The 26,774-nt window shown below is 50.3% G+C and overlaps 2 protein-coding genes and 1 long non-coding RNA gene across 7 annotated transcripts; 2 read left to right on the top strand and 1 right to left on the bottom strand.

Annotated features, from left to right (window-relative positions):
* Positions 1–17,306, top strand: STRIP2 (striatin interacting protein 2). Of its 2 annotated transcripts, XM_068670192.1 has the most exons (21): positions 2–168; positions 1,377–1,446; positions 2,157–2,231; positions 2,329–2,463; positions 2,648–2,768; positions 3,031–3,099; positions 3,202–3,308; positions 3,421–3,548; positions 3,719–3,904; positions 4,080–4,303; positions 5,119–5,184; positions 5,733–5,796; positions 6,147–6,218; positions 6,505–6,579; positions 7,056–7,153; positions 7,726–7,852; positions 9,364–9,464; positions 10,785–10,851; positions 13,174–13,278; positions 13,485–13,689; positions 15,391–17,306. In XM_068670192.1, exons 1-21 carry the CDS (start codon positions 52–54, stop codon positions 15,639–15,641), a joined length of 2,463 nt encoding a protein of 820 aa, XP_068526293.1. In that variant the 5' UTR covers positions 2–51; the 3' UTR covers positions 15,642–17,306. The 2 variants fall into 2 exon arrangements, with proteins under 2 accessions (XP_068526294.1, XP_068526293.1); XM_068670193.1 differs by lacking the exon at positions 5,119–5,184 and having other exon boundaries at positions 1–168.
* LOC137849984 (uncharacterized) lies at positions 15,150–20,887 on the bottom strand. 2 transcript variants are annotated; one of them, XR_011092216.1, is made up of 5 exons: positions 20,742–20,887; positions 20,521–20,665; positions 18,508–18,681; positions 18,253–18,385; positions 15,150–17,196 (listed from the first exon to the last, which is right to left on the bottom strand). It is a non-coding gene; the product is annotated as an uncharacterized lncRNA (long non-coding RNA). The 2 variants fall into 2 exon arrangements; XR_011092215.1 differs by lacking the exons at positions 20,521–20,665; positions 20,742–20,887 and having other exon boundaries at positions 18,508–19,253.
* SMKR1 (small lysine rich protein 1) lies at positions 18,605–26,493 on the top strand. Of its 3 annotated transcripts, XM_068670195.1 has the most exons (5): positions 18,605–18,623; positions 22,335–22,419; positions 23,572–23,681; positions 23,813–23,870; positions 26,029–26,493. In XM_068670195.1, the coding sequence occupies exons 4-5, from the start codon at positions 23,868–23,870 to the stop codon at positions 26,230–26,232; spliced, it is 207 nt and encodes a 68-aa protein (XP_068526296.1). In that variant the 5' UTR covers positions 18,605–18,623; positions 22,335–22,419; positions 23,572–23,681; positions 23,813–23,867; the 3' UTR covers positions 26,233–26,493. The 3 variants fall into 3 exon arrangements, with proteins under 3 accessions (XP_068526296.1, XP_068526297.1, XP_068526295.1); XM_068670196.1 differs by lacking the exons at positions 18,605–18,623; positions 22,335–22,419 and adding an exon at positions 23,157–23,280; XM_068670194.1 differs by lacking the exons at positions 18,605–18,623; positions 22,335–22,419 and adding an exon at positions 23,163–23,303.
* Positions 26,494–26,774: the final 281 nt, after the last annotated feature.

Below are 26,774 nucleotides of genomic sequence, written 5' to 3'. Positions count from 1 at the left end.
TGCTCGGTGGCGCTGTCCTGGGGAGGGGGGGACACGGGGGGGGCGCAGCGCATGGAGGCGGCGGCGGCTCCGGGACCGGGACCGGGTCCGGGGAGGGCTCGGCCGGGGCCCCCCCAGCCCCAGCCCCAGCGCCGGGAGCTCTTCAGGGGGCAGCGGAAAGAATCCGAGGTGAGGACCTGGGGGGGGGGCACCTCGGGGTGGGGGGGACCCCAAAGTGGGGTCGGGCTGGGGGGGCCCCATTGGGGCTTGGGGGGTGCGGATCGTGGATTTTTGGGTGCCGGATCGGGGTCTCTGGGGGTCTGGAGGGGGCTGGGGGGGGGCTCGGTCCCGAGGGGGAGCCCCTAATGCAGCCCCCCCGGTGCTGGGGGGGGGCTGTGGGGAACACGAAGCCCCCCAGGGGACCCCCGGGAGTAGGGCGCGGGGGGGCCCCGGCCCCTGGGTGCCCACCGGGGGTCGGTGCCCAAGGGGGGGCTCCGGGCTTTTCGCCGTCCCCCCCCCCCCCAGCTCCCGGAGCCGCCCGGCTTCCCAAATCCGCTCTCCCCGGCCGGGCTCCTCTGCCGGGCTGCAAAAAATGGGCAGAAATCGGGGCAAAAATTGGGCAGAAATCGGGGCAAAAATTGGGCAGGAATCGGGGATTTGCGCTGCGCATCCCGAGGGACATCGGCGTTAATTAACGGGGACAATTAACGGGGGCAGCGCGCCCCGGTCCCAGCCTGGCTGCCAGGGACGCGGGAGGGGAGCTGATGGTCAGGGCGTTTATTTCACGTTTTTTTTATTAATTTTTTATCGTTTTTATTATTATTTATTTCCCGTGTGTTGCCCAGCCGCGTGCCCACCCCACCGCGCCTCCTCCGCCGGGTTTCACGCTCCAATTCCTCGGGAGCCGCTGGGGGGCTGAGGTCTGCAGCCCCCCCCCCCCCCCCCCCCTCCAACCCCCCCAACCCGGGCACCCCAAAATCTGGGGTGGGGATGGGGAGGGCGCGGGGTCTGCGCCCCCCATGGGTGCCCTGGCTCCAAACCGGCCCCGGTTTTTAAGCCATGGGGGGGGGAAAGGGGGCACACGGGGGGGGCTCTGAACGCAGCAAACGCTCCCCGGGGGTGGTGGTGGGGGGGGGGTCCAGCCCGGGTCCTGCCCAGGCTTTGTCGCGGTGCTGCTGGGGCCGGGGAGCGCTATTTTTACACGCACCTCCCCAAATCTGCCCCGTGCCAAAACGGCCCGGCCAAGCCCTGGGGACCTGTGCTGAGATTTTCGATGCACGAACCCCCCCCTGCGGCACAAACCCAGCCAGGGGGGCTCCCCAGAAGCCCCCCCCCCTCCCCAACCCGGGACGTGGGAGCCCCCCGCGCCCACCGCTCGCCCCCGCTGCTCTCCGCAGGGCTCCTTGGACTGCCCCAACCTGGAGTTTGGATACGGGGACGCCGACGGCCACGGCGCGGAGCTGTCAGGTGGGAGCCAGGGGGGGTGTTTTGGGGTGCATTGCTCCCACGGGTGTCCTTGTGGGGTGGGAGGTGGTTATGGGGTAGCATCGTGCTGGTGTTAAAAGAGCACGAGGTTTTTATGAACACCCTATGTCCCCATCCCACATCTCCCTGCGGGGCGGTGAGTTGAGCTGCTTCCACCCCAAAACTGCCGGGATCCCCCCCCTGGAGCTGCTGTAGGAGTTGCACGGGGCTGTAGGAATTATATAGGACCGGGCACAGCGCCGTGTCCCTCCGGGTGCAGCCCCACAGCCTCCGAGCAGCTCAGCGTGAAATCAGCGCAGGTTCTGCCTGGCTGCACGGGTGCTTCTGCAGCCCCTCCCTTTGCAAATTGACTGAACGGGGACAGAAATTTACCCCCCAAAAAAAACCCCTACGGTGCTGCAGAGGCAGCGGGGCAGGGGCGTGGGAATGGCCCAGGGGTGAGGAAGAGGAGGGAGGGGGAAAATCCCCGGGGAACAGAAACCGGAGCTGCGAATTAGGGCTGGAAATGCTGAATTTGGTAACGTCGGGTGGGTACCAGGTGCCTGCTGGAGCTACAAAAGGGCCCAGGGACGAGTTGGGGGCTCTGCCCCGTTTCCTTGGGCACGTGGGGACATCTCAGAGCCCCACAAGGAATTTGGGGGAGAGGAGGAGGGGGAAGCCCCCGCCTCACTGCCGACCCCTTTGTCCATCAGAGCTGTACAGCTACACCGAGGAGCCCGAGTTCGGCACCAACCGGAGATGCTTCGAGGAGGATTTTCACACCCAAGGTACCGGCTCCGGGTTCAGCAGCCGGTGGCGTGGGGCTGCCCCGATGCAGCCGGCACCCACCCGGTGGCCGTGGTCGTGGTCGTGTCCCCTTCGCAGTGCGGGGCCGGCGGTGGCTGGAGCTGGACGGGGCGCAGCAGAAAGCCTACATCATGCACCTCCTGGATGGGCTGGAGGTGGTCAACAGGGACAAGAGGCTGAAGGTGGCGCGGGCCATCCTGTACCTGGCGCAGGGTAAGGAGCGCGTCCGGATGCGGCCGCGCACCCCCTGCCTGGCTCTGATGGGTGGTTTGGGAGAAATGGCATCTCGGGGAGGTGATCCTGTGCCAGCTCCATGCAGCAAAGCTCCTTCCAGGATGGCCCCGAGGCCTCCAAGGAAGCTTCCTCCTAACCACTGCCTCCCTCGGGGCCTCTCCAGGCGTGTTTGGGGACTGCGCTAACGAAGGCGATGTCCTGCGGTGGTCTCGGCACAACAGCTTCCTCCTGTACCAGCTGGGAACCTTCACCGCCTTCCTGGAGCTGCTCAACATGGAGATCGAGTGAGAGGACCTGCGCTGCCTTCATCCTCCTCTTCTCCCCATCCTCCTCCTCCTCCTCCTCTTCCCCCTTTTTCACCCTCCTCCTCCTCGCCGCCGACCTGTAGCCGCGGCACAGCCCCGAGCGCTGCGTCTCCACCTCCAGGGCTGTGGGATGGGATTGGGGCTGGGATTGGGGTTGGGATTGGGATTGGGGTTGGGATTGGGGTTGGGGCGAGGATCAGCCCGTGCCTGGTGCTGAGCTCGTCCCTTCCCTGCCCTGCAGCAACAGCCAGGCCTGCAGCAGCGCCCTGCGGAAGCCGGCCATCTCGCTGGCCGACAGCACCGAGCTCAGGTACCCCCCCTCTGCCCCCTGCCCGCCGTGCTGCTGGCACCAGGGGGTGGCCGTGGGGACAATCTTTGGGGCCCCGGTGTCACCGCCGTGCTGTCCCGGCAGGGTGCTGCTCAGCGTCATGTACCTGATGGTGGAGAACATCCGCGTGGAGCAGGAGTCGGATCCCCCGGAGTGGAAAACCTGCCGGGAAACCTTCAGGATGGAGCTGGGTGAGCCTCGGGGGTCATCGAGGCACCGTCGAGGTCCTTTTGGTGCCCCAGCTCCGTGGGGAGACCTCGGGGACGGGGCTCTAAACCCGCTCCCGGTCCCTTTCCCTGCCAGGGTTCCCCGTGCGCCCCGAGGAGCCGTTTGCTCTTCTGCTCTTCACGATGGTGACCAAGTTCTGCAGTGGCCACGCTCCCCACTTCCCCATGAAGAAGGTGCTGCTTCTGCTCTGGAAGGTGCTCCTGGTGCGTGAAAATCCTTCCTTTCCCAGAACCTGATAATTTTGGGGGTGACACCATGAGGCCCAGACATCCCCCACTGCTCCCCAAAGAGCCGCGTGGCACAGGAGGGACCCCCTCAAGAGGGACCCCCCCTGCCCTTTGCCTGCTCCATCACCTCTCTTGTCGTCTCCTAGTTCACGCTGGGAGGATTTGAAGCCCTGCAGGCGATGAAGGTGAGGAAGAGGGAGGAGCTGGGGCTGCCGCCCCTGCCGGAGGACAGCATCCAGGTGATGCGCAGCATGCGCGCCGCCTCGCCTCCCACCTACTGCATCGAGCTCCTGGAGCAGCAGCAGCAGAAGCGCGGGCACCGGAGCCGGCGGGTGAGGGCGAGCGCATCCTCCCGGGACACGGATCGGGGTTTTTTTAAGCTCAGGGAGCCAGCCTGTGCTTGGGAGCACATTTTTTCCTTCCCTCTCCAAGTATTCATGCATTTCTTGGCTTGTAAAAGCTGCTGCAGATGAAAAATGAAAATTTCTCCATCCCCTTCTGCCGCAGCCCCTGATGAAGCAGGACAGTTTGGATATCTACAACGAGAGGGACCCCTTCAAGAACGATGAGGCAGGGATTGACGAAGAAGAGGGCGATGAGGTGGACAGCGGGATTGAGGGCGAGCTGGACCTGCTGGAGCGGGACGCGATCATCCCCGCGATGCCAGCCCAGCGCGCACCGATTGAAAGGGTGTCGTTCCCCAAAGGGCTCCCCTGGGCCCCCAAAGTCAGGTAAATCCAGCTGGTTTCGTTGCCATCCTCCCCAGTCCTCCCAGTTTTCTGTCCTGGAGCTCATTACAGGATGAACATCCACCCATGGCAAGCGTGTTGGCTCCTGGCAAGCCTCTGCTCCCTCCCTCAAATCCACGCGAGCTTTTTGCTGCTGATCTGAAGCCCGGGTTTAATCCAGGATCCTTAAAACACAGCAGCAAACACAGCTTTGTGCCGTGGGGGCAGTGACGGGTTAAGCGCCTCCACCCGCAGCACGAGACGCCGTGTCCCACGTGGGTCCCCGCACACGTGGTGCCATCGTGCTCCACGTCAAATTTTTTGGCATCAAATGACCCTTGTTTTTCTTGGCTGCTGCCTGGGAATCCGGCTGCTTTGCTCCCTGCCTCGGGCTCCCACCCTCCAGCAGCGCTGAGCCCCGAGCCCTCCTCATCCAAGATGCCCACGGCGAGGTGTCAGCAGCCTCTCCCTTAGGGCACGCGCTCTGCGAGGCTGTGGAGACCACGTTTCTTTGCCCAAAGGAGCGGGTGCATTTTGTAGACGCATTTTTTTGGAGCACAGAAGCTGTGCAAGGAGGTGCTGCTCACGGGGAGCCGCTCGCCGTTCGCTTGCGCTCTCCCTTGGAGCGAACGCAGGCGGTTTTGGCTCCCGTTGTGAGCAACGGCGGCGGTCGCCAGCAGCTATTAAGACCTCGAGAAATCGATCCTAGAAAGCTAAAAGGTTCTTGCCAGCCCCGTTCGGGAGCTCTTTCTAGGCAGCGCTCTGATGAATGTCTCTTTTCCTCCCTTCTCCTTGGCGTTGCTCTGCTGCTCCATCAGACAGAAAGACATCGAGCATTTCCTGGAGGCGAGCAGGAACAAATTCATCGGCTTCACCCTGGGACAGTGAGTGTGCAGGGCGGACAGAGCCGTCCCCTAGCTCCCATCGGTGCAATTTAATGCAATTTAACCCACGGAGCTCGGTTGTTTTCAGGTCAGCCAGCCCAATTTGTGCCTCGGTGCGGAGCAGCGCTGGGTTTTGCGTTATTGGAACACCTCCCTGGGGACGCTGGCCTCTGGGGACCTCCTTCTATAAAAAATCAGACCTAGCCCAGAATAAATGACCCATGGCCTGAGCAAGGGCCCACGTTTTGGGGAGGAGGAGGCTGGGTGATCCCATATCCCCAGTGAATTTCCCCGCTCTGAACAAACCAAGCTGCGAGCGCAGTCACGGGCGCAGCAGGGTGTACGGGCTGTGTTGGTTTTAGGTGTGGTGCTGAGCACATTTGGGACAGAGATCTGCTTTCACCCAAATCCTTTGCCCGGTGTCACCCCTTTCTCGTGCAGGAGGAGGTGGGAGGTGGGCGCTGGGCTCCTTCTTTCACCTTATATCAGATGGAAGCGACCAGGATCACCTCCCCAGCCTTATATTTACCTTCTCTCCTCCCCTCCAGAGACACCGAGACCCTGATAGGGCTGCCCCGGCCGATTCATGAAAGCGTGAAGACGCTGAAGCAGGTAAGGCATCACGTCCAAGTGAAGCAGCCCGGCAGAGCAGCAAGCTGCTCCAGCCTCACCCCGCGCTCTCCGTGCTCACCGGCACTCAGCGGATGCTCTGAGGAGGGATCAGACCCGTGGGGATCTCGGAGAGGTGGGGAAATCTTTGGCCAAGATCTCCAGGGCCCTAGAGGGACCGCAGGGCATCAAGTGTGAATTAACTCCGTGCCGTGGCACGCACTAAGAGCTTCAGGTTGCTCACACACGTGTGCGCTCAGCCCCCTGTAAATGATTCATGCGTTCAGGCGTGAGCTTACCTCGGATATGAGGTAATTCCTCTGGGATTACTCTGCCTCTGTGTGTTTTGCCAGCACAAGTACATTTCCATCTCGGACGTCCAGATCAAGAATGAGGAGGAGCTGGAGAAGTGCCCCATGTCTCTGGTAAGGAGCCGTGCTCCCCGTCACTGAACGGACACGTGGAGAGATTCACAGAAATCCCCACGTTTTGAGAAATTCACAGAAATCCCCACGTTTTGAGAAATTCACAGAAATCCCCGCGTTTTCCCTGATCCTTAAACACACCCTGGATGCTCCTTGCTCCAAAACACCGTATCGTGACCAAATCCTTAAATCCTCGAGATAGGTTTTAGGGAGGTGACTGGCATACCTCAAGCGTGCAGACTAGAAATAATTTTTCCCCCCTTGTTCCTAATATTTCTATTTACAGGGGGAGGAGGAAGTCCAAGAAACCCCTTGTGAGATCCTGTACCGAGCCATGCTGTACAACCTCCCCCAGTACATGGTAAGCCCGTGTTTCTTCGGTGTGTTTCGGGTCCCTGCCAACCTGGGGAGTGCCCTCAGCAGCTCATGGGGAGTCTGTAAGGTGTCACATTCCTCTGGGGACATCCTTGCAGCTTTCCCGTGGCCCCAGGAGATTCTCACACACAAGATGTGTCCCAAAATTCAGCTGCCTTGTGATGTTAGTGGACCACGTGCGCTGCATCTGTAGGAAGAGACAAACAGATTTAAGTGCATTTAGTCCAGGCGACTCTTTAATTAATTAATCCATGCTGCTAGAGGTCGGGTGCAGCGAGTAATGCCAAACCAGAGTTTGCTCCCTGCAACTACCTTGTGTGCCCAGGGTGTAAATGTTGAGGTTTGGCACAGTCGGTCCATCACTGTGAGTTGGTTTGAAGTTGTCCAGCTCCAGCAAGTGAAGGAGAAGGAAGGAATTTCCCCTTCCCAAAACCATCCCTTCACGCCTGCCCTCCTCCGCAGATAGCTTTGCTGAAGATCCTCCTGGCTGCGGCGCCCACCTCCAAAGCCAAGACCGACTCCATCAACATCCTGGCGGACGTGCTGCCAGAAGAGATGCCGTAAGTCCCCAGGGAGGTGGCCACCAGCCGTCCCCGCTGCGACGTGAGGTCTTGGACCAAGTGGGAGAATTGGGGCTTTCCAAGAGGTTCAGGGGGCTCCGGATCTGGGGGTGGCTCTTTGGAGAGGTCCAAGCTACTGGGACGTGGTTTGGTCAGGTTGATGGTTGGACTCGATGATCTTGAAGGGCTCTTCCAACCTACGTGAGGCTGTGGTTTTGCTGTTGCTGTCAGGGCAGAGGGGTGAAAGCCACAGAAATGAACGCTGTTTTTTGGGGAGTTTAAGGGTTTGAGCGCAATCAGGAGACCCTGTGCTGTGCTAGCACAAATCACAAAATCGTGATAATTGATGCAAGTCGTAACTACCCATGAGGATGTAGTAGGCATCCTTCATGCTGCTCCCCAGGGTTGCTATCCGAGGGCAATCAGCTCTTCTTTTCTTGACTCACTCCGGTGTCAGCGGGCAGGAGGGGATGAAACAAGCCCTGGAAGGTCCCTGTGGAGCCTCTCCAGATGGATCCGAGCGCGCTCTCCATGTACCCGCTGCGCCCTTACCTCCTTTCCCTCCCACCCAGCATCACCGTCCTGCAGAGCATGAAGCTGGGCATGGATGTGAACAGGCACAAGGAGATCATCGTGAAGAGCATCTCGGCGCTGCTGCTGCTGCTCCTCAAGCACCTCAAGCTCAACCACATCTACCAGGTGAGCGCCGAGAAGGGGCCGGCCACCGCCACGCCGCTCCTGCAGCCGCCGTGTCCCGCCGTGCTCCCGTGGAGGACCTCAGCAGGAATCGTGTCCACGAGGAGCTGCGGGTGGCTCTTCTGGAGGGATGAACCCTACCCCCAGGACACGTTTTTTGTGGTTTTACTCACGGAGGGATAACCTGGCAGCTGTATGTCTTTGGCTGGGTTTTCACGGAATCGCTTCCACCCACGTGGAACGAGTTCCCAGCCTGCTGGAAGAACTCACGCTGTGGCTGATGGGGGAAAAATTTTGGATATCTCACAAGAAAGGGCCTCCCCTGGCAGAAGGAGATGGGAATAGGGATTAGGGAAGACCCTCCAGTGGTGCTGGGTGAGACCTCGTGGGGCCAACCAACCTGGTCCTCTGCCCCTCGGCAGGGTCAAGCTCTGGGGGCTTCGGTTTCAGCCTCAGGGTCTCAGATGCAATTTGGTTTTTGTCAAATAGGTGGTGGTTTTTTTTTTAGTTTGTTATTTAAGAGGGTTCCACGTGATGCAAAGCCATCAGATCCATCTGTTTTATGAAGCCCACTGACATAGGTACATATATATGAGGTTAAATAGAAACCTATGGACTGGATTGGATAAAATGGAAAAAAAAATCAAATTTTCCAATCCTGCCTTTGCTGTGGATTCCCATATCCTTTCTTTTTCTTTTTCTTTTTCTTTTTCTTTTTCTTTTTCTTTTTCTTTTTCTTTTTCTTTTTCTTTTTCTTTTTCTTTTTCTTTTTCTTTTTCTTTTTCTTTTTCTTTTTCTTTTTCTTTTTCTTTTTCTTTTTCTTTTTCTTTTTCTTTTTCTTTTTCTTTTTCTTTTTCTTTTTTGATGTGTGGGAGCAAGCTGCTCCTTCCTCCTGGGTTTTGGATGTGGATGGTGAGAGGCATGGATAGGGTGGGCAGGGCAGGAGGGGATGGTGTCAGGCAGCACGGGCTGCGTGGGTAGGAGATTGCTGCTGGTTGTATCCCTCCTTTAGAGGGCGGTGGAGATTCGTTGCGTTATGCAAACCCAAACCTTTTAACATTTAGAGGGAGAGAGAAATTAAAAGTGTGTCTGGAGCTAAGGGTACTTTTTTCAGTCAAAATTTGAAAAGGGGCTGGGTTAGGATGTGCTGCAGTAGGAATTTCTCAATTTTCTCTCGTAGTAGCTCTATCTCCTCCTTCCCCACGTGCTGTTTCACTGCAGATTTTATCCTGAAAAGCAACCTGCACTGAAAAGCTGTCCCTAAACTGAGCCTATCCCTAAAACACAGAGGCTGGATGTCCGCTGTATGGCAAATGCAATTTCACCGCCGGTGGGAGTTGTTGTAGACGGTGCGAGCCTGATGCAGCAGACTTCTGCACGGGGAGGATGGTTTTTTGGGTGTCCAGAGCAAACCATCGAGGCCGCGTTGCTTCCAACTGGAAATGGGTTTCCATTCCCAGCGCACGCTCCCGTTGCTCCCGCTAACGCTGACCCGTCTCGCTTCTCTCCCCCAGTTTGAGTACGTGTCCCAGCATTTGGTGTTTGCCAACTGCATCCCGCTGATCCTGAAGTTCTTCAACCAAAACATCATGTCTTATATCACTGCCAAGAACAGGTACAGCCACTTCTGGGGGAGAGAGAGAGGTGGTGGAGCAGGGAGGAATGTGCATGAGGCCCCCAAACACGCGGTGGGGCTGAGTGAGCGCTGGTGGGGAAGGCTGGGCAGGGGGTTCCAGCCCCTGTTGAGGTACAACCAGACCCATCTGGCTCTCATTGGGCTGATTTTCATCTCTGTGTGGCATAGAAAGTGTTTTTTTTTTTTTGTCCCCGGGCATCTGTGGACCACAGCTCCACAAAGGCAAAGTGGGGCAGAGCCTTCTGCGTCTTCTCTGCTTCTTGTAGCCAAAATTCAGCTTTCCTGACTCCCTCAGGCTGATGCTTGAGGTGGAGCCTGGCTTAGGGCATCTCTCGACCCCCGTGTCTCTATCCTAAATTCGGCGGTGGCTGAGCTGTGGCTCAGCTGCTGGGCTTCAAAGCAGAAAGTGGCAAAGAAGGGGATGGAAGGGCTGGATCTGCATGGTTGATTGTGCAAGCTTCATTTTAGATCCCTGCATGTCTTGGGGCACAGATAGCATCAGTGAGTGTGTAGCTATATATCATATATTGTATATTATATACATCATTTATATAATATATGTACTATACATGATATATATATATTATATATTATTTAATATATAATATACATAGCCAAACAAAATATATATGTATATATAATATATAAACTATCAATTTATATAAAATATAAAACATCTAATATAGTTTATAACTATATCTAATATATAATTTATATTAAAAATATATAAAATCTTTTGGTTGGCTACTTTTACAAAGGCAATAAACCTGGAAGGCCAGGAAATACCTGATGCCCTTACCACGCATTTTCTTGCTGGAAATATTCTGCCAGATATCTGCATTTTAACCCAAGATCTGCTTTTTGTATGTGCTTTTGTATGGTTTTGTGTTTTTTGTTTGTTTTGTTGTTGTTTTTTTGGTTGTGTTTTTTTCTTTTTTCTTTTTTCTTTTTTCTTTTTTCTTTTTTCTTTTTTCTTTTTTCTTTTTTCTTTTTTCTTTTTTCTTTTTTCTTTATTTTTTATTCTTTTTTCTTTTTTCTTTTTTTTTGTGTGTGGGTCCATCTGAGTAACTGATCTGCCACATATTAATGGATCCAAATCCTCCGAGCCCTCACTAATGCACTTGGGACAGGCTCGGGATGGGCTCGATGTGCTCCGTTAGGCACTGGTGGTGCTGGGAGCCCACCAGAGGTGGCTCTGCCCTGGCAATTCAAAGACGTTGCAAGTTGCTGGATGTAGCCTCATAGATTATCCTAAAAAATTGCTCTTGCACCGAGTCCCTCCTTTCCCATCTTCTGCAGCATCTCCGTCCTGGATTATCCGCACTGCACGGTCCACGACTTGCCCGAGCTCACTGCAGAAAGCCTGGTAAGCAGCTCACGGGCTCCTTGTAACAGCATTTTTCTACATGGGAAAGCGAGGAAGGATTTTTGATGGATTATTTCTGCCCTCTTTATACCCAGCCAGTCCCAAATTAGACTTTTTCCCTCCCTCAAACTAGAAAATTCCTCCCATCTCTATTCCGACTTGTTACCAGCTATGGGGAAGTGGGGTGGGAGGCACAGGCAAGCTTTGTGCACCCCATACAATCTGCTGGGCTTAGAGTTTTCCCTTTTACTTGTCCAAGCTCCAGAGCCTTTTAAAAAGCTCCAGAGCTTTTAAAAAGGCTTCGGCCAGAGGCTGTTGCCTCGCAGGCTTTAATTGCTCAGCTCTCACGCTCTGTGAGATGCCAGTAGGTGCTCCTGAGGCTCACGTTGGGTTTTGTGGCTCGGAGAGAAAACTGAATTTTTCTAGGGGAAAATATTTGCCTCGGGGAGGATGCTCGTGAATGCAGGATCTCAGGGCCCCTCAAGGAAAATGTGATGTCTGGTTGGAAGAAACTTAAATCTGCCTTTTTTTTTTTTCCCTCGGAAAGTGGGAATTTGAGGCTGGGCTGCTGCTAGGGAGGGCTCCTGCAGGGTGAGCTACTTGGAGAGGTTCAGGCAGGTGACAATTAAGTTCCAGTTTTCTTTTTCTCTCCTTTTTTTTTTTTTTCTTCGTGTTTTTATTGGTTGACTCCACGTCTAGAAATGATGCAGGGTGTATTCCTATTAATTAGACCCTGAATTTTTATAATAATTAAATACAACCTGGTTCTTCAGAGATGTGTTTGTGCATGTATTTGTGTTTCTTTTCTTCAGCCAACATTTTATGCAGTTTGGGCTTTTCTTTCTTTCTCTCTCTCTTTCTTTCCTTCCTTCCTTCTTTCCTTCCTTCTTTCTTTCTTTCTTTCTTTCTTTCTTTCTTTCTTTCTTTCTTTCTTTCTTTCTTTCTTTCTTTCTTTCTTTCTTTCTTTCTTTCTTTCTTTCTTTCTTTCTTTCTTTCTTTCTTTCTTTCTTTCTTTCTTAACCCTGATACACTGATTTTAACATCACAGCCATAACACATTTTGCTTTCAGTGGGCAGCATACAGGAGGGCGTGCTTGGTTTGCTTCAGTGTCATTCCCAGAGGAGGGACCCCCTGGCTGTCGGTAGCTGCTCTTCCAAAATTATAAATCAGGAGTGGATGAATCCTGGCAGGATAACAGGAGCCTCCCCTTTGGTGGCATCTCGATGACATCTCGGTGACATCTCGGTGACATCCTGCCTGCTGTGCAGGAGCCTCCAGCACAGCCGTAGCCTCTGCTGGCAGAAGAGTGCATTTTATCCGAGTGTTTTTTTACCAAATCCCGGCATTACAGTGCTCCCAACTGGCGGATTTATTTCTCGTTGGCCTCTACAGGTTACACATACGCCAGCACTTTTACCAGCTTACCGAAACGAGGGGTTTTGATGCTTGCTTTTAAGAACAAAGGTATTACACGGGCAGGATTTTCTTGGTAAATCTTGCTTCAGAGCTGGATTAGGCACTGACAGAAACATCTCATCCAAATTCTCCTCCCGAGGCTGCCCAGAATGTGAACAGGATTTTATTTTATTTTTTTTTTTCCGCGGCGAAGGCTGCAGCTTGCTGTAAGTGGCTTATAAATTAAGCAGCACTCGTTTCTGCTCTCAGCCCCAAGTAGGTTATTTGTGGGACACTCGTGCTGTTCAAACAGAACAGGTCACCGTGCTGCTGGAATTACAGCTCAAACAAGCCACGAGCGCTGTTTACACAAGCCGGAGCCGGGGGTGCTGATGTACAGCTAATATTTAAAATTATACAGCTAATATTTCAAATAACATAGAGGCTGTATGTACTTAGGCTGGCGAGGCTCTCTGTTACAGAAGCGTCCCATCCTCCCAACAGGAGCGCTGCCGTTTGTCACCCTTCGTCATTTTGTCTTTTATTTGTCCGTAATGTGTCCTCTAAGCATGTGGTAATTTAGGGGTCAATTTATACAATTAACAAAAAGCCGTTCTCCAAGCAGTGGTGATGACTAGGCTGTAATTTTCTCCATAAAACAACTAACACAAATCTACCAAAAAATATATATCTATATTCCCCGTGACAGGGCAACGTGATTTATCTTGGGCTCTCCTCTAGACCCAAATACAAACTAAAAACGATGATTTTTGTCCGAGGCTTTCAGAGCACTTTTCCTGGGGATGATGATAGCCCAGGTGAGGAGGCGGCTCTGTTGCTCATCCAAAATAAGATTTGGGCAACCGAAGAGCAGCAGGGAGGGCAGAGCTGCCCTTAGGGTTACCCTCTTCCTTCTCCTCTTGCAGGAAGCCGGAGACAACAACCAGTTCTGCTGGCGAAACTTATTCTCCTGCATCAACCTGCTGAGGATCCTCAACAAGCTGACCAAGTGGAAACACTCGAGGACGATGGTAAGGTGGAGAAATACTTTTCCTCCTGAAAACAGTATTTTTTTTCTTACAATCCTCGATGTCCCTACAGCAGTTTTGGGATATGGTGACCACCCCTATTCCGTCTGCTCGGGGTTTGTATGATGTGTAGCTCCCAGTGCTGCACAGGCAGCTTTTGCTTTGCTTTCCTGAGCTCGTGGCCTCAACCTGCGTCGCTCTCTTGGCAGATGCTGGTAGTCTTCAAGTCGGCCCCGATACTGAAGCGAGCGCTGAAGGTGAAGCAGGCCATGATGCAGCTCTACGTCCTCAAGCTGCTGAAGATCCAGACCAAGTACTTGGGGCGGCAGTGGAGGAAGAGCAACATGAAAACCATGTCGGCCATCTACCAGAAGGTGCGGCACCGCATGAACGACGACTGGGCTTACGGCAACGGTGAGCAGAGCCGGGGACGCGTCCTGCACACGGTGGCACAGTCATCGTGTTGGGTTTCGGGCGTGTTTTGTCCTAGGACCTGCTGGGATCCCATAAATATGGCTGGGTTAGCACTGGGGATTTTTTTCGGAGGCTTTAAGGCACCATTCGGCACCATCAGGAGGGGCAAAATTGCACGAGGAAGTTGGGAATAATCAGATCAGGCTGGGATATGATCACACGAGGTCTTCAAGATGAGTTTCCACCAAGCCCAGCCCTCCAGTTCTGCATTCCCAAACCGATCCCTTTTGCCTTCAAGGCACTGACTGGCTCCAAACCAAACACAAGTGCTTGGGGCAGCCACAGATTTGGGATCTGGGTGGCGGATGCTGAGGATCCTTAAGCTGAAGACGTGCCGGTCTGTTTAAACAGCTCTTCCATGGCCTGAAGCTGTATTTTTAGAAGGCTTAATAACATGGTCCTGAACTGTTGCTTTGTGTACATCTTTTCTTTTTTTTTAAAGAGGATTAAACAGAAAAATTGGGCAGCATCCCTGTTTCAAAAGGAGAAAGGGCAAGAAGTGAAAGCCTACCACAAAGCCTTCCTTCCAGGGGAGAGAGGCATTATAATGAGGGTGTTAATTTCCACCGCGAAAGATATAATTTGTTTTTCAAAGACGGGTGTGCTTTGGAGAGCTGTGATACCGCTGTGCCACCGATTCGGAAGAACCAAAACTAGACTCGCTATTTTTAATTTTAAGGCTGGAGTTCCCCAGATGCCCAAAGAGCCGGAGGGCCGGGGAAGGCTGGGGACTCCCTTTCCTTTGCGGGGATTTCTCTCGCCTCGCTGCCTTGCTCAGTTCACTCATCTTCCCTGCAGGGCTGAAGGCAGCAGCAGGGCTTCTTTATGCCCGCGATCGCATAATTCACTACTCAGCAGGGGCTGCTTCTTGACCTGGCCGCCTTGCCGTGCCAGCACTTGGCTTTCCGAGATGAGATCCGGAAGGGTTTTTCCCCGAGGGTTTATTTTTAGCTTGGTGTATCTGGATTGAGATGCAGCTCGGACTTCTCCCTCCCCTCAGCACAGCCAATGAGTTTGCTGACCCTTTGTGGAGCGACTGGCTGGTTCATATAGGTTTAGAGCTCGTAAAGACCAAGTTTTGAAATGCTAATTTTTTGGAAACATTACATATTTACGTCATATTACATGTTTAAAATATTGTGGTTATTGCAGTCAGCTGCTAGCTTCCCAACCTCGCCCCAGATTTAAAAGCCTTTGTTTTCAGTAGCTTATAATAAATTTGTGAGGTTTTAGCTATAAGCTTTCAGTCTTGATCTCTGCCTCAGACATCCGTGGAGGTTTTTGGTAAAAGTGGTGGGGCCTTTCCGAAAAAAACAGGAGCTTTGTAATGGCACAGAGTCCTTAAAGCACGCTGAAAGCCAGAAATAAACACATTTCTGTATGAAGTTTTCAGACTCTGCTGAATTTACAAGTGATTTTAATATATTTCATTTAAATACCTTAAAATAAATGCATGCATAGCAGCAACTGGTTGTGAATAATAATTACCGTAGAATTAGGAATAACCGACTGGCTAATATAATACTGTTTTTAGTTCAGGCACACGACTGCTGTAAATTCTCCATCCTTTCTTTTGCTCAAGCCATACCAGAGTCATTTTCTCCACGACACCACCACGGTCTTGTTTCTTCTTGAACCTAGATATCGATGCCAGGCCGTGGGACTTCCAGGCTGAAGAATGCACCCTGAGAGCCAACATCGAAGCCTTCAACAGCCGGAGGTACGACAAGCCCCAGGACTCGGAGTTTGCACCGGTGGATAACTGCTTGCAGAGCGTGTTGGGCCAGAGGCTGGAGCTCCCCGAGGATTTCCACTGCTCCTACGAGCTGTGGCTGGAGCGGGAGGTGTTCTCCCAGCCCATCCGCTGGGAAGAGCTGCTTCACTACCAGTGAGAGCCGCCGTCCCACCCCGGTGAGGACCCCCAGGGCTGGAAAGGAAGGTGATTTGGGACCTGGGGGTTCCTAAGTAAGGCTGGAAAAAAAAGTGACCGTCTTTCTAAAGAGGCCAGGCCTCTTTGTGTCTACCCAAACTTCCCTGGTACGCAGCTGCCATCTCTTCGGAGGGCTTCCCTTTGGGGTGACCTCTTGGTGGGGTAGCGATGGACCTGCACAGAGGCCAAGGACCAGGTTTCAGCATCACGCTGGTGGCAGTGTCAGCAGCATCCTCGTCTGGTTTTCACTCCAGATTTACACCAATGCACGAGAGATCAAAGTCTGGGCTGTCCCCTTTGCTTGGTTCACGCATGCAAGTTTGTCCTAAGAGAATCTCAGCAGTGGAAGGTCTCCATCTCCCCCAAACGATTATTTATGCTTGATTTATTTGCATTAATTCAGTTACGGATGTCCAAGAACGTGCTCCAGACACCCTGCAGCTGTGAGCAAGGCGCCCTGGTTCCCTGATGAAGTGGAAAATAGGTGGCACTCGAGCAGAGGTGACAGGTTGACTTGGCCAACGGAGATGACATTCCCACTTGTCCCCAGGCTAGTGCTGCTGCTGGGATTGTGCAGCCTGAGTTGGAGGCTTTCTTCCACAGCTGATGATTTGGGATAGTAATTACCTTTTCCACTGCTCCACTTTGCTTCACCGCTTCACTCCCTTCTACTGGAGTACGATGTACAGTGAGCTGTGCGTTGCTTAGAGCTGCCGAGGACATTGATTGCCAGCTTTCTCTCCATCTGAAATAAGCCCGGAGTTATTGGCACAGAAGTTACTGACCCAAGCTACAAGACGTCTGAAAGTGCCACGTAAAGGATTATTTCCTCATCCATCAAAATGCTCCATTAAAACGTCCATGCAAGGAACTGAAGTGCAGCAGGCTGATTGGTTTTGAAGGATAAAGGTTTCCAGGTTGCTTTCTTCACTGCTCTTTAGCCCCTCTAAACCTAGAAGAGAAAGTAAATGCCCCATCTTCCTGAAAATAACCTGATTTTCACACAGGTTTTTGGCTCTTTCCTTTAAGTGGGAAGGAAGAGTGCTTTGGGTAACGCTTTGCTGCCATCACATGACGAAAACAGCAGATGCTGCAGTCCGGAGCTCTCCGAATGAATAGCAAACTGAGCTGAGAGCTCTCTATAACAAGGAAAAACCCTCGTGGGCAGGGGATAACCCACTGAGTGAGCCTCCTCTCAGCACCTGCGTTCCTTCTCCTTGGCCAGCAGCCCTCGTGCAAGGCTTCCCTGTGCCTCCTTCAGGATCCTGATGGGGTCTGAGAATTCTTACCTCTTTCTACCAAACGCTGTTGGTCCAGGACTTGGAATCTTGGGGCAAACCTTTCCTGCCTTATGAAACCAGATCTGGTGTCAAAGAAAAACGTGTCAATATAGCATGGGTAAAATTCGGCTCCTCTTTAGCTGTATCGATGTAGCAAGCGCACAAGTGATAAAATCACAGGTATTTGTTGCGGCAGGATTCGTGCTTATTGCTGTAGAATTAAACTGGGAATGTTTCCTGAATGTGGTTTGCAAAAGACATTTTGCAACGACATAGCATTAGTAAACCTGCTCACCTTTTTAAAAATGCTTTTGTTCAAAATAAACCAGAGCAACTTTTGAAGTTCATTCATTTGCTGGGACTTTTTTTCTTTGTGCACCTTAATTTAAATGTTGCTTTTGGTGGTTAATTTTGTTTGTTTGTTTGTTTTAGGGGTAGAAATGTAGTATAAATGCTGCTATTTCCAGCCAGGTGCTAAGGGACAGAGCCCAGGACTAACTGGACAGTTTAGGATTTTCTCCGTGATGCTTCATCTGGTTTTCCTACCAAATGTGCAGTTTTTCCCCCATTTCCCCCACAGGCCTGGGTCCTGAGAGCTGAGCTGAGCCCTGCATGGTTTGGCACAAGGGACACTGTCTGTTCCCTTTTTCCTTCCTTCTCATGGTGACCCCACACTGAAATAATCCCAATATTTGCTTCCAGCTGCGCCACTTATTTTATCATTCCTCTGCTATTCTCTGTTTTAGAGTGATTTAGGAAACAGTCTTAGTTCCTAACAGCTAAGTGTGAGTGTAAAGGAAGTATTATCGAAGTATCAAATCCTTTTAGTTTTAATAAACTAAGGGCATGGAGGTGTTTCTCCACGGGGACAAGGGAGCTGGTTAATTATTAAAGAATCAAAACCTTAGAAAAGCCCTTCATATTTGGCTCACAACTCCCCACCCACCACCAAGTGTCTCCTTTTCCCAGTGTTTGTGTGGGTGCTGGTTATCCTCTTTGATACCATGTTCATTTTTCTGCATTTTATATTTAAATTCTGCTTCATGTGAGGCTTGCATAGCTTATCGGTGCCTTCCATCTTTACTGAGGTATGGAATAGAAATATAAATTATTACCTGGATCTATGTGGTAGAAGGAGGTATGAGCTGGTATGTTTGAATACTATTAATTTCTACCACAAGTTAAGCTTCCTAGAGATACACCTCTATATAAAAAACTGAACCTCCTTGTAAAAAAGTAACTAGGGAAAGGTAGACTTTTAGAAAAACTCTAGACTCTAGAAAACTCCCTTACCAGCTCCTCTGGCAGCCTGAGCTGCTGCTCCTCCAGCAATACCAGGGAAGTCTCCATCCTGCTACGAGTCCTCAAACCGCGAGCTGGTAGCAGCTTAAAACTTCTTTGCTTCGCAGCGAGGGTTTTCTTCTCCCTAAAAGAGTCAGAAGGCAGCAATTATGGGATAATCATTCTGACACATAGGAGAAAAAAAAGTTCCAGACTATAGTTTTCTACTGTTTTTTGTACAGCTGGAGGAGCGGTATCTTATCTTACCCCAAACACGACTGCTGGTTCCAGGAACGGTTGCATGTGCTCGGTTTCTGTTGAAACTGTCTGCAGAGCTTTTTTTTTTTTCAGCCTACAGGTGGTTGCAGAAAGCTCTGCGGCTGGTAAGTCAATATCTTCAGTACCTTAAGATTCTTCTGTTCCTAATTTTAGCTTCATTTCCTAGGGATAAAAGGCACTCGGCGATTGCACTCCTCCTCTCTCAGTCCTCTACAAGCAACTTTTGAGCTGGTTAACTGATTCCACGCAAATTTGAGTAAAAGATAACCTCAAAGATGTTGGGTTCTTATGAGAGCTGTGAAAGGGGACATCTGAGCAGAGGGACAGACCCTATTAATGCCCCAGCCGAGGCAAAGCAGGGCAGCTCAGCCGCTTCTCGTTTGGTTCAGCAGGGACCAGCTGCCCAGTCCTAAAAGAACTGGGGTCAGGGCTGGGAAAAGGACAGGGCAGGGGGGCTGAAGGGAAGGGATGCATGCCAGTGTGACACTGGGTTTCAGTAATTCCGTGGCTTATGGGACAGCATGTTTAAAAATATACAAGAAAAGATACCAACTTGTTGGCATACAGAGTATAAGGCAGTAAATTCTTCCCACTAAGTCTCAGGAGTCATTTGATTCTCTGGTTGGACACGGTCCCTTGTGTAAATTTTCCACTCTCTCTGTGGAAAGGACCATAACCTAACAGCCCTCCGTTCCCTTATGTGAATATTTCTATAAAAATAACGATAGCGAGATGTCCTGACCTCTAAAGCACTCTTTTTTTTATCAAACTCGAGCTACAGCGGTGTCTTTATGAGGCCAGGTTCGTTATACTCCCAGTTTGCAGGAACCTCCCTTAATTATTTATCAAAACCCTCGCATTTGTAAACAGCAGCTTGTTCCGTAGCCAGCTCCAAGTATCTTTACAAAAACCACGTTGACTGTGCAGGCTAATTTTTGTACGCTTGATCTAATTTCTGACACACTTGTCACTGCTGTTACTTCTTTTTACTCTTAATAGTAAAATGTGGTAATTTGACAGTTGCTTTTGCTAAAAGGAGACAATGGGTGTAATTACGATCGCTTCTTTTATGCCTTGTGGTTTGTTGATTAGAAAATTACATAAAATCATTTTTCCGTGAACAGAGCAAAAATATTTTTGTTATTTTTTTCATTATTCATTCGTCATTTCTTTATTTATTCCAAGCTTTATTCAAAAGTGTTTTACTTAGAAAGTCTACAGACAGCATTTCTGAGCCGTGTTTCTGACCCTTTCCCTATTTTTTTCTTGTTCTTTTGCTTCTTTCTCTCTTTTTTGGCTCCTTCTGATCAGGTACCAGGATTCCCCTGAGATTTCCCCCAGCAGTGAAGGTTCTTCTGGCAGGGCTGTTTGCATCTCAGAAGGATTCCGTTATCTGTGGCCTCATAAGAGGCAGGAATGGGAGAGAAATATGAAGAATGTGGGAGCTGCATTAGTAGACAGCCACCAAAAACAACAGCCACGGATGCACCCAGACCAAGCAAAGCCCAAGGCCTTGTTCCTTTTGGCAAGGAACCTCTTTAGTCCATGATTTGTCTTCTACATTGCCCTGACAAGCTTGGTCTATGATACAGGGTAACAAGATCCCTCATTTTCCTTTGCAGCCGAAGACAAAGCGGTTCAGCTGCTCCATCATTTCGTCTGAATAGAAGGGAGGTAACGTGCTCATTAGCCTCAGTGAAGTCTGATACTCCCCACTGATCAGAAAGCAATTCCCTTCTAGCAGCACTTTCTCCTGTGCAACAAAACCTGCATCCCACCCACGGCAGCAGAAAGCAGTTATGAAAGGGGAAAGGCTAGAGCAAATAAAATATCCATGAGAAGTAAAAGAATCTGAGATGTGTGTTTCTGGGCTGCGTGTCTTATCACTTGTACCTGAACTAACATCACTTCAGGAAGACAAACTTGTGTTTTCCATTAACTCGGTCCCTTCCTTCTCAAGGCAAACAATCTGAGGGTTTACATTCCGTGTTTCAAAAATACCTTTCAAATTGTCCTCCTCAGCAGCACCTTGCTCTCTCCCGGCTCCGAGGCAGCCGTGGTGTTGGGTGATGACCCAGTTGTTATTTCCAAAGTTTCCAGGTCTCACTTCCTCACTCGGCCTGCCCTGCTGGCTCAACTTTCCCTGCTGATAAAAGAGATAATCATTAGACCAGTGTTTTGCTGAGCAGTGCCTTTGCTCTTTGACTTCCTCTAGTCCTCACCAGGTACATTTTGCTGCAGCCTATCAGTCGCCCTCGTTCCTGTCACTTTGCCCTCCTTTGATATCTAGTCCACATGCAGGTAATTATTTTCCTGCAAACAATTTCCTCCCTACCACATTATTCCTTTCTTTCACTAATATGTTTATTTTTCTTAATGTATTGGGTGGACTCCTGCTTTCCTTGTTCTCGTCTCTTCTTTTGCTTTCACTTTTAGGAGATCTGTCATTCTTTATTAATCCATGCTTTAACCTAGTAGGTCACAGGTCTGGCTCAGTATCTCCTCCTATTTTCAGCATACCTGACTGAGCTACTCTCCCTGCAAACACTTCGTTTTGCTCAGTTCCCCCTTGCACTTCTGCATTCCTAACCGAGTATATCCAACCTCGTATCGGTATTAAAAAGCCTCTTTACAGTCTGCATACCTTCTAACCACATCACCTACCAGCATCCAAAGCAATGACTGAATGCAGATTGATCATTATAATTACATGAGACGGAAATTTATGTTTGCAAGAAATCCAACAATCTCTGTAGCTGCCAGGAAGAGGGGAAGAGCCGGAAAGATGGTAGGGTGTCTGTAAATCTGAATTGTTTATTCTACCTCAAATCCCTTCCAATGCTGATTTACTGAAATGTATGTGTATAGTACACTGTAATATATACGATTCTCATACTAGGGGAGAAAGCAAAGGCTGGACAGCTATTATATCCAATTAAAAAAATAAAAGTAAATGCATCTCTATTTCAAAAAATGCTTAAAAAAAAAAAAAAAAAAAAAAAAAAAGAAGAAAAAGAAATATATATATATATATAGGTCTGCAGCACTTAGCATTGTATTAAAATGCCTATCATTTGAAACTTATTTTATAGCTTCCAGCTCCCACAATTAAGGGATTTTTATTTATTTATTTATTTTTATTTTTTTTTGTGTTGAAATTATTCTGAAACAAAGCCGTCTTCCTCCAGGTTCATGTCCCATTGCCCTTCAATACCATGTTGTCCTCCCCACTGCAGGAACAGCACATGCTCTTGCCAAACAGCCCAGAGAAGGTCTGAGCTGTGCTGACATTTCCTCAGCCGAGATATTAATAGTGTCTGTCTCCCACGCTCGGCACAGCTGACAATTTTCATGAAACTCATAGGAAATTAATATATTTGAACTCTCGGCTTTGTGTCAAACTCGGTTAGAGCTGGCTCGAAAGTCATGGCAAAGGGGATGACAGGCAGCCTGTGAGGCGGTACAAGCCCCTTTTCCTTAGGAAATTGCACTAAATTCCAAGCTCCTACCTGTAAAGATTTTGAAGACGAGTCTGAAAATACAATAAAGTGCATTCTACGGGCTTATGGACAAGAAAGCAGATTGTGAGAGGTTAACATCTCAGATAAAAATGGAACCAGGTTCTAGGCAGACTCACTGAAGTGTCAGGGTTTGGTAATAGCATGATTACAAGCTTTTTATTTGTTTAAAATTTAAAATAAATAAATAAATAAATAAATAAATAAATAAATAAATAAATAAATAAATAAGGTGATCCAGCTCCTGATACTTTCCACTTTTTCCACTTTTTGCTTTGGACTCCTGCTGCTTTGCAGATGGGAGCGCACAGTATTGACAACCTGGTGCTGAGGGATGTGGAACAGAAACCTGCCTCACACCCATTTAACAAAAACAGTATTTGTGAGTAGTACCCTGGTTGTGGGGAAAGAAAAAAAAAAAAAAAAAGTCCCTAAAAAAGGTGCAGAGCACCAAAATCAGCCCTTCAGCTGCCTGCTCCTCCCTGTGACCCCTCGGCTTCACGTGGCTTCACTTATACCTCGGATATCAGCTTAAATTTTTATCACTCTAAGATTTTTTTTGTAAAACGTCCAAGCTCTGTTTGATACCTGCTCTCTGAAACTTCAGTTCTCAACTCAGCCCAGCCCAGAGGTCGTTTTTAAAAATGTTTCTGTGGTACGTGATGCTGGTTTAACACATTCCAGCAGCGCAGACCACAGAGGCGTGAGCTGTGCCTCGTCCAGCACAGCCCAAAAGCCGAAGCCCGGCATACCCCAACCCAATTTTGTAATTTTTGCCCACAAGTACCCCAACCCAAGGCTTTTTGCCCACAAATTTGAGCTTTTTTATTTTTTTTCCACAAAAGCTCACTTAAAACTCTGTGAAACCCCATTTTTTCCCACAACCTTTGAAAAAAACGCAACTTCTTTCTCTAAAATAAAAACTACTGTGGTACTTTTTTTAAAAAATGTATTTATTTAATGTATTTATTTCTCCAATGCCCCTCCGCGAGCGGTTTCGATCCCCTCAGGGGCTTTTCCCGCCCTTTTCCTGAGGCGGCCGTTGCCGCCCCAACGGTCGGTGGCGGCGGGTTGCGCATGCGCGGGTGGGCGCCATGGTAACGGGGCAGCCGCGGCCGGGGGGGCCGGGACCGGGACCGGGATCAAAATCGGGATCAAAATCGGGATCAAAATCGGGACCAAAATCGGGACCGGGATCAGAACAGGGACCGGGACCGGGATCCGGACCCGTTCAGCGCTTGGGGTCCGCCTTCGGCAGGGCGGGGGGTGTGCGGTTAGCGCCGCGTTGCTGTGGGGTGGGCCGGCTGGGAAGAAGCTGAGGAAAAAAAATAATTAAATTTTATTATTTTTTTTTGATTTTTCACGCGTGGAGAAAGGGGACGGGAAGGCTTTGGGAGGTGTGGAGGGAAGCGGTGGGATCCTGCCCTGTGCTACCCTGCTGCTACCTACTAGTAGGGTCTTGCTGTGGGGCCATTGGGGGCTGTGGCCCAGGCTCTACTATTTTCTCATCTCCTTTCCTCTCCTCCCTGGCCAGGCATCTGCTGGGAGATCCCCTAGGAGACCACAAAATCTGTGCAGGGAAGCTCCGAGCCCTGGACCCTGGCAGAGCTCAGAGTTACCTCACTGGTGGTTCTGTGCTTTTAGGTATGGCACACCGGGTCCTGGCTGTGCAAGGACCTATTTTCCCTCTTCCTTTATCCTCTAACTAAAGTTTAGGGTAAATAATAGTAATGTGTTGCACAGTGTGTAAGTCGCTACGTGATTGTGTGTTGCAGGGACCATCTTCAGGGCTTAGCGTGGAGGCTCCCAGCTCACTGACAGGATTTAACCATGGTAATGCAGGTTTGATTCTTCCGATTAGTGTTGATTCCACATTTTAAGGAAGGGGCGTTAATAGCCAAAAGGCTCCGTTCCACGGCTGCAGGGCATAACCTGACCTGCACACTTTGATGTTGTGTGCAAGTCTGCCCCACATTCTGGCTTCTAGATCTTTCTTGCAGTTTACAGACTCTAGGCTGTAAAAGTCTGTAGGCATCTTAGAAAGCCCCAAATCCAATTCCTTGCGGGTGAGTGAAAACACCACACAAATGTGGATATCCTGGTGTTTTTTTTTAAGAGTTAGGAACTCTGAGCTGCTTCAGTCCTGCCTCTAACTGCCAAAAAAAGAGCTGCACTCTGTTCAACTTTGGTTGCCTGATAAATCCTTAAGAAATTCCGGGATTTTGGCTGTTATGCCACGCGTTGGCTCTGGCACTGCCTTCTGTGCATGTGTACGCACAAGGTGTGACATCTGACAGCGTTTGTGGTGCTGTCAAGGAGCTTGTTAGCTGCCCATGTTTCGGGAACCCCTTCTCTAGGCTGTGCTGGAGCACGTGAGCTGACTGCAGGCTGCAGCTTTCCGATGCCACCACATTTAATAAGAGACAGAAAAAGCCAGTTGCTGACAATGACCGACTGCTGACATTCAAAGCCCTGAGGTCAGAGGTAGCTGTTGCAGAGAGACAGCAGGAGCAGTGAGTCAGCTTTAGACCAAAGACATTCCCTGCTTCTCACTGCAGACTTATTACAACAGTTTGGCCTTACCTGTAAGCACCTTTTGTATTTTGAAAGAGCAGCTACAGGCCAGGTTCTGACCGGGAACCTAATTAAGCTCACAAAATCTGCCATGACCCTGCTGGGAGCACAAACTGGGAGCGTGGTTCAGGAGGCTGGCTGAAAAATCTGATGTCAGCATCCACTCTGAAGTGTACACATTCCAGCACATAAAGTATTCAACAAGTTCTGTCCAATTAAGGTCTGTATAAAAGGCTTGTCGCCCTCTCTGATGCGTGTCTGGGTTCAAGTAGTTTGCAGTCTGCATGACTGAAACTTTAGGAACAATGCCACCAGCATCTGCAGCTTTCGCTCTGTTTTTTTCTGCTGGTCTGTCTTTTTTGTTTCTCTTCTTGTGGTGTGTTTTATATGGACCTTATGATTTCTATTTATTTTTTTTTTCTGCTTGGCTGATAGCTACATACGGCCTTCGCACCCATCCGTTTTATTTTGAATGAATCGCACAGAACTGTTAATTAGTGGTGTGCAAAGCTAGTCAAATAACAGAAACGGGAGGGCAGATGCAGAAGGTGACTTGGTGTGTACAAAAAGTGCTCTTGGCATCAGACCAGGGGTCGAATACTTTCAGTCACTCGTGATGTGCAAATGCTCCTGTCCGGCCTTTCCTCTGGGGCTAGCTCTTGCTCTATCCATTCCTGGGACGCTGCCCACCTTGTGGCTTTGTGCTGCTGTCACCTTCTTCCTGCCCACACAGCAGCAAGGAGAAATCCCTGTGGGTCCCCGAGCTGCTTTCTGTCGCTCAGCGCCTGGAGGCAGCGTCTTCCACGCACACACACTGCAGGCTTCCTGCGAGGAGTGCCCAGGGTGGGTGAGAAAATAATCCCGGGAGTGAATCAGAGGCTGGCAAACCCCTCTCGGAGGCACGAGGCTGGGTGTTCAGGCAGCAGCACTCCTCAGGTGGAGTTAACGGGAGTCTTTGGCCCGCTCCAGGGTCTGGATGAGTTTTAGCAGCCCCGCTTCCTACACAGAGAATGGCAGAGCTGCTGTTTAGATTTGTATTACCGCCAGCGGTAGAGGAGCAGCATGCATTAATTAAAAAATCAATTGCAAAGAATGTTTGATTTCCATTATGCACAACCCTTTTTTTAGCCCGGCAGAAGCACGGCGGAACACTAATCATCCCTGTCTGATGACTTGAAAGATTCTTACAGGCTATAGAGCAAATATGGATTTGGTGAAAGTGTTTTAATGCTTGGTAGTCCCTATATAAAATCACCACAAAGTACAGGAGGCTGGTGGGGGGCTCTGAGCTAATGCTGCAAGCCAGGACCATGATGCAGTGAAGCTGTTGAGGATGTCTCAGGATCCTCTACCCAGAATCCAAACGATCCAGACGCAGAGCTAACTGTGTGTTTCTGTGGTCATTTTCTCTCTGCAGGTGGGTAAAAGTAGTAAGCCCAAGCGTGCCAAAGGCAAAAGCTCCAAAAAGAAAGGGAAGAAGGCGGTGAAGGACGTGGATATCCTCAGCCCAGCTGCTATGCTCAACGCCTACTACGTCTGCCACAACGCCCCCGCCTGCCTGGAGTTGCGGGGCTTTCCCTGGCCTGGCTCCCCCAAAAAGAAGGGCAAGAAACGAAAGTAAGCAGGTGGCCGGGGAGCAAAGTACACGATGGAAACCAAGCTCCCCGGTGAGGAAGAGGCTTTTTTGAGTATTACTCATGCTGACATCTCCAGTGGTTAGCTCAAATATGTTGCCATAATCACTGCTGTGTCCGTACAAAGACACGTGGCTCAAGCATAAAGTGACAAGTGGTGAGTGACATCCGTGCCATCGTAATTCAGCAGTGGCCCTTAGCCCTCCAGTTCTGTATGGAATAAAATGTTGTGCCTCGGCAGTCTCAAAGCTTTGTGCTGGGGTTTTCTTTGCCCCACAAGTGGGAAGTGCTCCCCGGTACGTTCTGCATGTAGTGCTGGAGCACCTCCAGCTGTTTCAACCAGTGCTGGTGGAAACTGGAGCTCAGAAAATGGATACCACAGGCAGCTCAACAGCGTTAAATATTTCTACAGCAGCTTCTCTGAGAGTCACCCGGCGCTCCCTTTCTGGGTCAGCGGAGAGCTGTGCGATGCAGTCTGTGCACCTGGGTGATTCACCTCACCCTAAAGGAAATGGGTACGTTTGCTCAG

Source organism: Anas acuta, chromosome 1 (genome assembly GCF_963932015.1).
Source record: "Anas acuta chromosome 1, bAnaAcu1.1, whole genome shotgun sequence".
In the NCBI taxonomy this organism is placed as follows: Eukaryota; Metazoa; Chordata; class Aves; order Anseriformes; family Anatidae; genus Anas; species Anas acuta.
Note: the sequence above shows the minus strand (reverse complement) of the source record. Positions and strands in the feature narration are given on the sequence as shown.